This window comes from Phocoena sinus, chromosome 20 (assembly GCF_008692025.1).
Source record: "Phocoena sinus isolate mPhoSin1 chromosome 20, mPhoSin1.pri, whole genome shotgun sequence".
In the NCBI taxonomy this organism is placed as follows: domain Eukaryota; kingdom Metazoa; phylum Chordata; class Mammalia; order Artiodactyla; family Phocoenidae; genus Phocoena; species Phocoena sinus.
In genome coordinates this window covers 22129190-22140522 of record NC_045782.1, presented here as the reverse complement: position 1 = coordinate 22140522, position 11333 = coordinate 22129190, and the positions used below count along the sequence as shown (strand labels likewise).

At 44.0% G+C, this 11333-nt stretch overlaps 1 protein-coding gene across 2 annotated transcripts in view; it reads left to right on the top strand.

The window, feature by feature from the left end:
• The first annotated feature begins 604 nt into the window (after positions 1-604).
• The window catches only part of CA10 (carbonic anhydrase 10), a 620400-nt gene continuing 609671 nt past the window's right edge, over positions 605-11333 (top strand). The window contains exons 1-2 of one of the 2 annotated variants that reach the window (XM_032615887.1): positions 605-654; positions 1567-2211. In XM_032615887.1, coding sequence (XP_032471778.1) covers positions 2151-2211 — 61 coding nt within the window. In that variant the 5' untranslated portion in view covers positions 605-654; positions 1567-2150. Of the gene's footprint in view, positions 655-1208; positions 2212-11333 lie in introns of those variants that run through there. The other variant, XM_032615886.1, reaches the window with a different exon arrangement.

The following is an 11333-nucleotide window of genomic DNA, read 5'->3' as shown; positions in this document are numbered from 1 at the left end:
CGCCTCTTCTTTAGCACTCCCAACGAGGTAAATCCGGGCTTTCTAAGACCAATACTGCAGCCATAGAGACAATACAAATCTGCGATTTTTTCTTTTCTTCTCTCGCTGCCAGCCTTCTCAGGCGAACGGTCCTCAGCGCAGGGTCTCCTTCCGATTCCCTTGCACCTACTTTACAAGGTGTTGAACGGAAGCAAGTCCTTTCCAGGTTGCGGTGACTCCTTCTGCGGAACAGCGAGAGGCTCCGGCGTCGGCCTCGGCCTCCTGCCGCCCCCACCTTCCCCTGGGGCCTTGAGGAGGCGAGCTCCGGGCGTGTGTGTGCGCGCGCGCTAGCGCGCGCGCGCTTTTACTGAGAGAAAATCTGTGGAAGCTGCTGAATGTTGTTGGCAGAGTGTTCTGGAGCCCAGCAAAAGCCTCCAAAGCACTTAAGCTTCCCGAAAGAAAAACGGAATAAATGAAAGAAAAGAAGGGAAGCCCGTTTCCCTAAAGCCCGGGTTTCCAATAGTCCTGGATCTTCCCGGAGCTAAGCAGAGGCGTAGTTGGCAGTGGCCACTGCCCGCAACTGGACTTGGAAAGACGGTTTTTCCCCAGTTTCAGGAGGAGGGAGGTGAGGGCCTTGCAGGACCTGGTCTAGGAACCTGCAAAGAGAACTCTGGGGTAAGTAGTGTTCTGGCACCGGAGCGGAAAGGGGGAAGGAGAAGGGGGCAGGAGAGGGACGAGAGAAAGAGAAGGGAATGAATTATGCAAAGAAAAAAATCCCCCAATATTCCACAGCAGAGGGAGAGCGCAGCACAGCACTCCCAAGATGAGTCAGCCCGCGTCTCCCGCGCCTAACCGGCTGGCGCAAAGTTCTTTTTAAGGAGAAGAAAAACTCCGCAAATCCTAGGTGGTGACAAAAGAAGCCCGGGCGGGGCGGAGTGAGGAGCTGGAGCTCGGCGCTGGGGCCGAGGCGGCTACCACGGGGGCCCGAAGCTCCGACGCCCAGCTCTTTCCTTCTCCTTTTGGCCACGTTAAGCCTCACCTCCCCACCCTGCCTCCCCCCCCGGAACCTGGCGGCCGGGTTGACATTTGGACTCCCGGCGGCAGCAAGGACGCTCACCTGGCCGAGCCCCGCTCCCTCCTCCTCCACCCTCCCCCACCTGCCCTCCACCTCCCCTCAGAATCAGGAGGCGTCCGGATCCGTAGGCGAGGAAATAACGACCCCTGCAGTTGTATTGCGGAAAATCGCGGCGGCGGCGGCGGCGGCGCTAGTCGCGGACGATGGAAGCGAGGCAACTGGAGGTTCCGGGGAGCCCAGGAAAATAGCAGAGGAACAGAAAGCGCGCACGCGACGCGGGGAGCCCGTAGGCTCCCGATGCTCCCGAGTACCTGGCTCCCCACGGTTCCCGTTCTGAGCCCTGGACGTGTCTCCCGAGCCGGGCTCCGAGGCGGCAGGCTGCGTGCGGACTTGGGCAGCCGGGAGGGTCGGCGGAGGCAGCTGGCGGCCAGCAGTTGCGGGCAATAATCCCTGCCTCTCTTTCTGTCTCTCTGTATGCTGTGTCTGCTCCTCCCCCCGGCCCCCGGAAGCAGGAGGAGAACGGCCCCGGAGCGGAGCAGCCACCCTCTGACCATGCCCTGGTGAGGCGGGCGGACTTCGAGGGCAACTCGTCGCGAACTGCCTGGGCTTAGCCAGCAAGCTGCGAGCTGCCAGGGGCCCGGAACTGCGCGGCAAGGCCCGGCGGGGGGCTATCGTCTATGACTTCTTGGGGCGCCAGGAGGATCGGGGTCTCGTTTTTGCAGGAAGAGCCCCGCGCTAGTGGCTTCAGGTGGCTGCCGCCGCCGCTGCTAGTGCTGTTTCCGCCGCTTGTGCAAGGAGTAGAGACCGGCGAGCAGGGAGACTTCCCGGGCAGCGAGGCATCGGACATGTGTCAGCACATCTGGGGCACACATCCGTCAAGCCCGAGGGGAGATTTGCTGGAACAATTCAAACTGCGATATTGATCTTGGGGGTCCCTGGCTGGCAGTCGGGTGGGAGTGCGAGTGTGCGCTCGCTAGGAAGTGTGTGCGTGTGTGCATGTGTGTGTGTGTGTGCGCGCGCGCGCGCGCCCTGTGGGGATTCCCCCCTTCCCCCCTGTTTTCCCGTCGAGTGATGCACTTGGAATGAGAATCAGAGGATGGAAATAGTCTGGGAGGTGCTTTTTCTTCTTCAAGCCAATTTCATCGTCTGCATATCAGGTATGGGACGCGCTGGAGTCACAGGCGGGTTCGGGTTATGTTGTGGTCTTTGGAATGTATGAGATTTTATTGTATGTAGACAATCAAGTAGCCTCTCGGGGTGGGACGGGAGATGGGTGGTGGCAGAGACCCTTTCAGTTCTGCGGATTTGCTGCCTTCAGAATTGAACACCTTCTAAACTCAAGGGTGTGTGTGTGTGTGCGTGCGTGTGTGTGTGTGTGTGTGTGTGTTGGAGGTAGCATCTGCATGGAGTCCTGGAACATAGTAGGGGTGGAGGGATGAGAAAGAAGAGGCAGATGGGTGTTGATTTTCAACTGCTTTCCTGGTTGAGAACTCTGGCGAGGAAATCTGAGCCTTGGCAAACCCCACCACCATCCCTGGCTTTCAAAGTTCCCAAACTCTGGTGGTTCCTGGTTGAAAAAATGGACGCAGAGCCCTGCCCTGATATCTAGGCACTTTCAGGAGACTGCAGGATGATGCGGACACTGGAGAGTACCAGCAGAGACCAGAGGGATGGAGAGGTACTCCATGCCTTCCCCAAACACATTAGGACCACCCCAAATAAAAGCAAAGCCTATCCAAGACAACATAATATCATGGATACCACTTTAGATGATGAGCTTTCCTAATTCCCAGTGGCAAGGAAGTACTTACTGGCTCAGACTTACTGACCTCAGGCTACTTGTGCCAGTCTGTGGTTTTAGGAGCTAGTGGGAAGCAAGGGCATTGAGATGAATGAAGTAGAGCTTGTGCCTGCCTCTGAGTGTGTGTGTGTGTGTGTGTGTTGGGAAGGATTTTGATTTCCAAGCAAGGTTCTTGTTGGTGCAGGGAGTTGGGAGTGTGGAGTGGAGATATAAGAAAATGTCCCAGGATAAGCAGTATTCCCCAGTTCAGTTCAGTGCCTCCTCCCATTGACAGTGTCTACACTATTTCCCTCTACACTTGTCATTTAAGCAACCAGGGTAAGGCCCATTTGCAGTACTCCCCTCTGCCTGCATTCCCTCTGCAGAATTGGGGACTCAGCCAACTTCCCATGAAGTCAGCAGAAGAGGAGATCAGGAATCTTGCCCCTGTGAGCAGGCATATTTGAGCAGCATTGGGGTGGAGGGACACATTTTCTGCATCTCCCTTCAGCTCCACTAATCCCCACCCTTTAAGCCAGACCAGATTCTGGATATTAAAAACCCTTGTCTGGGGCTTCCCTGGTGGCACAGTGTTTGAGAGTCCACCTGCCGATGCAGGGGACACAGGTTCATGCCCCAGTCTGGGAAGATCCCACATGCCGCGGAGCGGCTAGGCCTGTGAGCCGTGGCCACTGAGCCTGCACTCCACAACGGGAGAGGCCACAACAGTGAGAGGCCCGCGTACCACCAAAAAAAAAAAAAAAAAAAAACCCTTGTCTGCCCTTATCTGTTTGGGGCTGTTTGGGACTTGGCCCAAACTGTTTGGGGCTTGGCCACCCTAGTAATAAATTTGCCTCTATAATACTTTAGAGATATGTTGTGTACCTAGAAGACAATAAAAAGTGCCCTGGGGTCACTCCAAATCCTCTACTCTTTACCCATCCTACATCTAGGAGGAAGAATTCCCAGATGACTTGTAAAGGTTTATATCAGTCATATGTCCAGGGATAGACTGAGTGGTATCTCACAAGGCCACATTTTACATCTTTCTCTTCTACGTGCCTCTTTCAAACTCTCTCTCTTTTCTCCATGTTATTTCACTGGTTATAAAATAATCTTTTCCTACCTCTTTCCAGCATCATAAATACTTTCAAATCAGACAAACCAGCTGAGTCCCTTTAAAATTTACAAAAGGTGAGCATTAACTAAAGCTCTGGACCTCCCCATCCTTTGTCCCCAACCCCACTCTTCATTTGGTCAGGCCAGCACAAAGGGGAACCAGCTGAAAATGGGCCTGTTCTTAGCCTCCAAAAAAGGCATTAGTGGGATACTCTTCACAGCTATACTTGATTTGGTGTATCAGCAACTAAATTGTATAAATAGAAGCATTAGGACAGGGTTATTTCCAACCCAGGAGAGTTGCTATGTGGCCTTTCACATGTATGTACTAAATAATCATCATTGCTATGTAATGAGAAGATAAAAGTATAAGGAAAATTGCTAGCTATTAGCTAAATATGGAAAACTAGGTTAACGTTCCAAATACCTAGTTAGGATTAGCATTAATTTACACTTTATGAAGACATTTAGGCAGAGATGCAACATTATGGACTGTATATTTACACATTCATAAACTTAACTTTAAAAGGCCATTCTTTCTCCAAAGCCAGGGTGGCTTCCTCCCTCTATAAGAAGAACTGCTCATTCAGTGATGTCCATGTATGTCACAATTCTGATTAGTAATATAGTTATGACTCACATTTGTCACAGTTTGGGGGACTTTGTTTTCCCATCTGGCAGCCTTAAGAGGTATAGGTATGCAATACACTAAGGTTAAATAATTGTGGCTCAGGGAGTGGTTAGTGGGCCTATCATTTCTGTTTGCATGATTTGCAGTTTTAATTTAATCATGAATGAGCTTTACCAAAAGGAATGTAAGCCTGTATTCATAGAAGCTGCTAAATCTTAAAAAGAAAAGCACCTCTCTACCATCTTGGGATCAATTGCCCTGCCTAGTAAATGGGTACTAATTGTTAGTGAGTTACCAGGCATCTATAATTGATGCATTTGTAGGGTTGATTTCATTACTGAGGAATACCAGACTAGAAAAGGCCAGCAAAAGTCTGCAGTGTAAACATTCTGCAGAAGGAAAATTTTGGAAGTAAACTTGGCCTGTAGAAGGTATATTGACTGAATATCAGTTGGCTTTCAGGAACACTCTGGAACTTTGTAACAGTGTTTTGTTAACCAAAGGTTCCTACCCTCATCCTACCCCACCCCCCAAATTAAAAGTACACCCAAAGGAGTTTTCTCCCTGGGTCTATGTGGCTATATTGCTTAATATACAGACACCTGGGCTTGTATGTTTGATGGCTCTGCATTAATCACTTGATTGTGATGAAGCTGAGGAAATGGGACTAGGGGTCTGCTAGCTAGCTTAGCCAGGCTTGGCTAGCTGCTGGGGAAGTAGCATGTGTGCCTTCCATTTGAGAGAATTTGGCTACTTAAGGACAGCACAGCTAGTCTGAAGAGGGAATGCCATGATCTGGGAGTTCTTGGGGCTCTACGTTCGACTCATATTTAATTTTACTGAAAATGTAAGGCAGCCAAGATCTGTGGAGATGACAGGCAGGGAGGGAGGGAAAGACAGGGAGGGAGGGAGGGAGGGAGAGAGAGGGAGAGAGAGAGAGAGAGAGAGAGAGAAAACCAGGATGATATTTCCCTGTGCTAGCAAGAGCACATTCCCTTCTTACAAAAGCAGCACATGTCAGCGAGAATGAATACTTAGCAGCACCAGGAGAGAATTTCTTGGTCCAAAGAGAGCTGTCTGATTTAATTTACACTGCACATCCTACTTCCCTATACTTTATTTCCCTTTACTTCCTTGTTAGTTTATTCATAATAACAACAACAATAGTAATTAGAATTATGTGGTACTTTCACATGTATTACACAATATTGCACACATTTAAACTCATCTAGTCTCAGAATTTGTAGGGTGATTTTATAAATGAGGCAACCAAAGGCCACAGAGGTTCAGCTTGGAGGATTCACACCCAGTTCTGAGTCAAAATTCAGTGTATCATTTATGCTTTGTTACAAGATTTCTTTTAAATGTTTTTATTAAGTATTCTTTTATTTTGATGTTTCCAATTGAAAAAGTAAATTGTGTTAAATGGATGTAAATCTTAGAGAGCTTAGAAGTAGAAGTTTAGGGTGGTTGCAGCCTAGAGCTAGAATTAAGATGGTGTTTGAGTTGTACATGACTGTCATTCAAACGGTTAACACGGTTACTCATTTGCCCCCAGTGCCTTATGATCAGCAATACCTGTAAGAAATGAATGTTTCATACATTCTCTCCCAATCTGAAAATTAAAATGGTTTCACATTAATGGTTTACATTTAGAAATGGGATAATAGTACATACCTCACATTTGTTATATAGATTAAATTAGATAATATGGTCAAGGATTTTCACTTAGCACAGTGTCTCAGGCAGAGTAAGCTTGCAATAGTATATTTTTTCCTACAAAGCTGGCATTGCAGGGTTTGTGAGGAATAGAATAGAACCTTTACCTTCCTCCCTTACAACTTGTTTAAAAGCAAAAAAATATCATTAACTAGTACATTTTATAACATTGAGTACAAATCCTACTTTCAGTGAAGTCTTGGCTTAACAACTTTGAAATGTTTCTTAATTTTCTTTCTCTTATAAATGAGACTGGTAACATTAGGCTTTGGGGCATAGTCATGAATGTAACCCACTTTATCCCTGTGAGCCCATTATGGAGGTGAGGCTTGGAAAGTTAAATAAATCACTGGGAACAAAGTAGTGCTTATTCCCAGGGGATCAACAGTTTTCTTCTTTCTTCTTGTAAATTATTACTCAGTATAGACTCAACTTTCAGGTGCTTCCAAAATGGCAAACTGCATATGCTGTCAATATGATTTGAAATAGAAAGTTCCATTAAATATAAAAAAGAGCTCCACCCCAGTAAAGAATCTGATGATCTTATTGGCAATACGGTTTGTTTAAACCTAGTTTCCCATGTGATGTCACATAGACTCTTCATTGACAGATATCATATATGGGACTCTCCTGGCAGTGAGACAAGAGGCTTCCTGAGTAATACACTATGGGGGGAGGGAGGGAAGAATTGTCAATGTTGAGAAACATTTTCTTGGGTGGGGAGGGGGGGTTTGATTGCCACCCTAGGCCGTCATACTTAACATCCCACCTTTTCACCTTCGTCAGGAACACATCCAGGTACCATAAATGTGTACAGTAGTAGGCCATTGTGTAAAGAATATGGGAGTTTGAAGACCCACCCTGCAATCAAACTCTGCCTTAATTACCTGTGTGATTTGGGGCAATTCTCTTAGCCTCTTAGACTCTCAGTTTCCTCATCTGTGAAATGAAAAGTTATATCTTCTTTGCCTATTTCAAAGAATTGTTGAGGGAAACATCAGAGAGTGATCCTGAATGTTCTTTGTGTTATACAAATGTAAAGTTATCTGTGTCTTTAGTATATTATGGAATGATCCATGCATAAGATATAGCTTTAAAATAAAAGTTGAGATACATACACATAATGTAGAGTGATATTAAATACTACAAATAATACTTAATGGTGTAGATATAGTTGTGAAAGCAAAGTTGTAATGCACAAAATGTATCATGATATAAAACAGTACGAATAATGCCAAATTGTTTGATAAAGTACATAAATTCTATGTAAGAGAGAAGTCCAGACATGAAGGAAAAGGAGGATATTAGATAGATGTTAGAGGTTTGGATAGAAGAGTTGGAGGGGACCACATCATCAGAAGGAGAGGGAAAGGAATGAGTAAGATGTACAGTGAAGACTGTCGCAATTGGAAAAAATGATTCACTTTAGGAGATACTGGAAAGTTAGGAGGAGCCCACTTAGAGAGCTGTTGAATTGAGAGAATATGGAGTGTCCTAATATATTTAATTTCTTGGTGATTTTTATTTTTTCTTATTATGGATCTTTACATGGATTCAATGGATTGAGCTTGGTTAAAATTTGTTTGAAATTCTAACATTTCTTTAGATTTTAAATTTGTGCTGCGTGTCTCCAACTACTGCTCTCAAATCTCTCAAATCTGTTTGAGATTGTAGTTGAGTTTTGGGGAAACTTCAGCTTTCTCAACTCTAAAATGGGGATGGTACTTATTTCCCAAGATTGTTGATCCTACAGGATAATTGTAAGGAGCAAAACACTTTGTAAATGCCTAGCATCGTATCTGGAATACAGTAATCACTGACAAAATTACACATATGATATAAGAGTAAGCGTGGGCTTTGGAACCAAACTAGGTCTAAATGTGAGTACTACCTTTAGCATTCACTCTCTGTGTGATCTTAGGTAAGTTCTTTACATTCTCTGAGTCTCTGTAAAATCTGTAAAATGAGGATTGGAGAAAATGTACATAAGATCCTGTCAAAGTGCTTGACGTGTGGTAGTCTCTCAGTGAATTGGAGCTGTTCCCATAAAATTATTATCATCAATAACAATACTTATTTTGACACTTTGGGCCTGTTTTTGTAAATTACAATTAATTTTTCAGTCATTTCTTTGTGTTCAACAAAACAGTATTGCCAGTTAACTGCGTGCCAAGCATAGGAATTACAAAAATTAACAAACAACACTTGGTCTTTAGTATTTATAACATGGTATGCATGTTATGTGATAGAGTTGTGTTCAGAGTGCTTCATATATATATATATATATATATATATATATATATATATATATATATATGATTTTTTTTTTTTTTTTCAGTACGCGGGCCTCTCACTGTTGTGGCCTCTCCTGTTGCGGAGCACAGGCTCCGGATGCGCAGGCTCAGCGGCCATGGCTAACGGACCCAGCCGCTCCGCGGCATGTGGGATCTTCCCAGACCGGGGCATGAACCCATGTCCCCTGCATTGGCAGGTGGACTCTCAACCACTGCGCCACCAGGGAAGCCCTGCTTTTCATATTTTTAAAAATTATTTATATATTTAATTATTTTATATTTTAAATTTGTTTAATTATAAAGAACGAGAGTTAATTCTGTTGTTAGAAGTTGGAAGATGCAATTGGGGAAGGGGTAGGGTTTATGGAGGAGAAAACAGTTGAACTAGGGTTGGAAGGATACATGAGATTTCAAAAGAAGAGGAAAAAAGAAAGACATACCTGAGGCAAGAATAGTGTGTTCTTTTACAAGAAGTGTTGAAAAAAACACACAGAAGTATCAGGAGTATGGTAAAATGAGCATATAAAATAGATGGGTTAGATTAAGTGACTGGATATAGGCTAGAAGAATAACGGGGCCAATTTAAAGGGGTTTGCAAGCTAAGGTAAGAATTTTAGATGGTATCTTTTAGTTATGAGGTGCAAAGGTAGAGATAAAGAAAATGACAATCAGGTTTGTGTGCAATTTAATGATACTTTTATTGCAATAAGCAATAACTTAGAAACCCAACTACTTCTTGTCAATCTTTATTCTTGCTCACAAAACCTGTTTAAAAAAATACTGGCCTAATAGATTAATTAGGCCATTATGGGACATTCTGAGGGACACACTTAAAAGAAAAAATCAGTTGTCCTATCTCTTATGCACCTCCTATACCCTAATCTTTAAGATTTAGTATTTTCATAATACACAAATGCAAATGTCTCCAATTTTGTACTTGAATAATAATAATAGTGTCTTTAGCATTAGATAAAGGCTAAGAGAAATGAATCATCCATACATGATTTTGTGTTGTGAAGATTGTGTGCCAAGTAACAGATGTGCTATTTGACATGAAACCAATGGTTAAAGCACTGCAAACCATTTTACATCAGCTTTACCTTATTATACTCTGTACAACTCTTATTTCCAATAGACTGCATGTTCACTTGGGAGAGTATACTCGTGGTCCACTAAATTGTATACCCATTTCACCCTTTCAATTGTCCAGTTAATATAAAGTATGTATAGAGACCTAAAATGAAATGGCTTCCTTTGTTTACTTAATTATTCAAAATTTATTGAGGGTGCTCTATATTTAAGGTACTGGGGATCCAACAGGAATGAGTAAGACCACTGACTTTTCCCTCCAAGAATTCATAACCTTCTAGCAGGACACTGATTTTAAAAATATTAGTAGTTATAGCAGACTGTGATAAGTACTGTAGTGAAAAGAGATACAGCAGTATGTGAATAGGACAGAGAAGGGGCACCTGACTCATTCTGGAGGTGGAAGTGCTAGAAGAAGGAGAGTAAATAGTGTCAGAAGCTGTTTGGGGTGAGTCTTAAAGAAAGCTAAAGAGTTGGCTTGGAAGATTTTTGCTGATTGACCAGGAGTGTGATAGGGGAGGGATGATCATAGGAAACAACATTTGTAAAGACAGGGCAATCAGATAGGAAATAATGAATTCAGGGGAAGGTGAAGAGGTAAGTATGGCAACAACTAGAGGGAGGAGTGTAAAGGATGAGGTCGAGATAGAATAGCATATAAGAAATATGATGCTAATAACAGTAATACCTTACATATAATAGTAGTAAAAATTACCCTTGTGCCTCTCTGTGCAAGGAGGGCATATTTTAAGGCTCAGGGGGATAGGTCTAGTTTATACTTTTATCTTCTTTAGGAGCAGACCAGTCAGGGTTAAAGCTTTTGGCTTTAGTCCAGCTATGCTCCATTTGGCCCAGAACACTAGTTATCTTCCAGTATCGTCTCTAGTTCCATGTAGGTTCCCAGAAGCTTTTGTGATAACTCAGATTTAGACTACAGAATTTACCTCCTTACTTAGTGTGTATTTCTACCCTAGGAAAAAGGGCCAAGATGCTATTGGTTGACCCTAGATTTTGAAATATGGCAACTATCATTTTATTGCCTTTGGTAATTGAATCTTTCCTGCAACTTTCTGCCGTTTTCATCTTGTGTAATCTTAAACAAAACTTTAAAGGATTTATAACATGTAAGGGTGGGGTGGGTGCTGTGAATGCTAATGAATGGTCTGGGATTGCCTTTATAACACAGCCATAATTGCTTTTATTAGCAAGATTGGACTGGTAATGGGGTAGCCAGTGTTTGGGTTTGAGTTCATTGGCATTAAGGTGCCATCAGGATGGAAGTGGAAAGATCTTCAGTGGTTGTGGAGGAGACAGTCTACAAATGCCTTTCCTCCTGATCCAGGAGAGGTGGGACCTTTGTCACAGTAAATGGAGAATTAATCTTTAACTTTGTCCTGTACTTAACGCCCATAGGCCGAAGGGGCTGGCAGTAGGAAACGAAGCCTGTGACTTTCAGGTGAATTTACCAGAGCCAAGTCCTGCTGTCCTCACAACACATTTGGCAGCAATGCCACAGTTGGAATAAACATACTTACTGAAGGATATGAGTCAACATATTCCTCTTCTGCTGCTCCCTCTTCCTGCCATACATACAAGTTACCTTTCACCTTTAAGGAAAACAATTTTGATGACAGCACTTATTGAGTG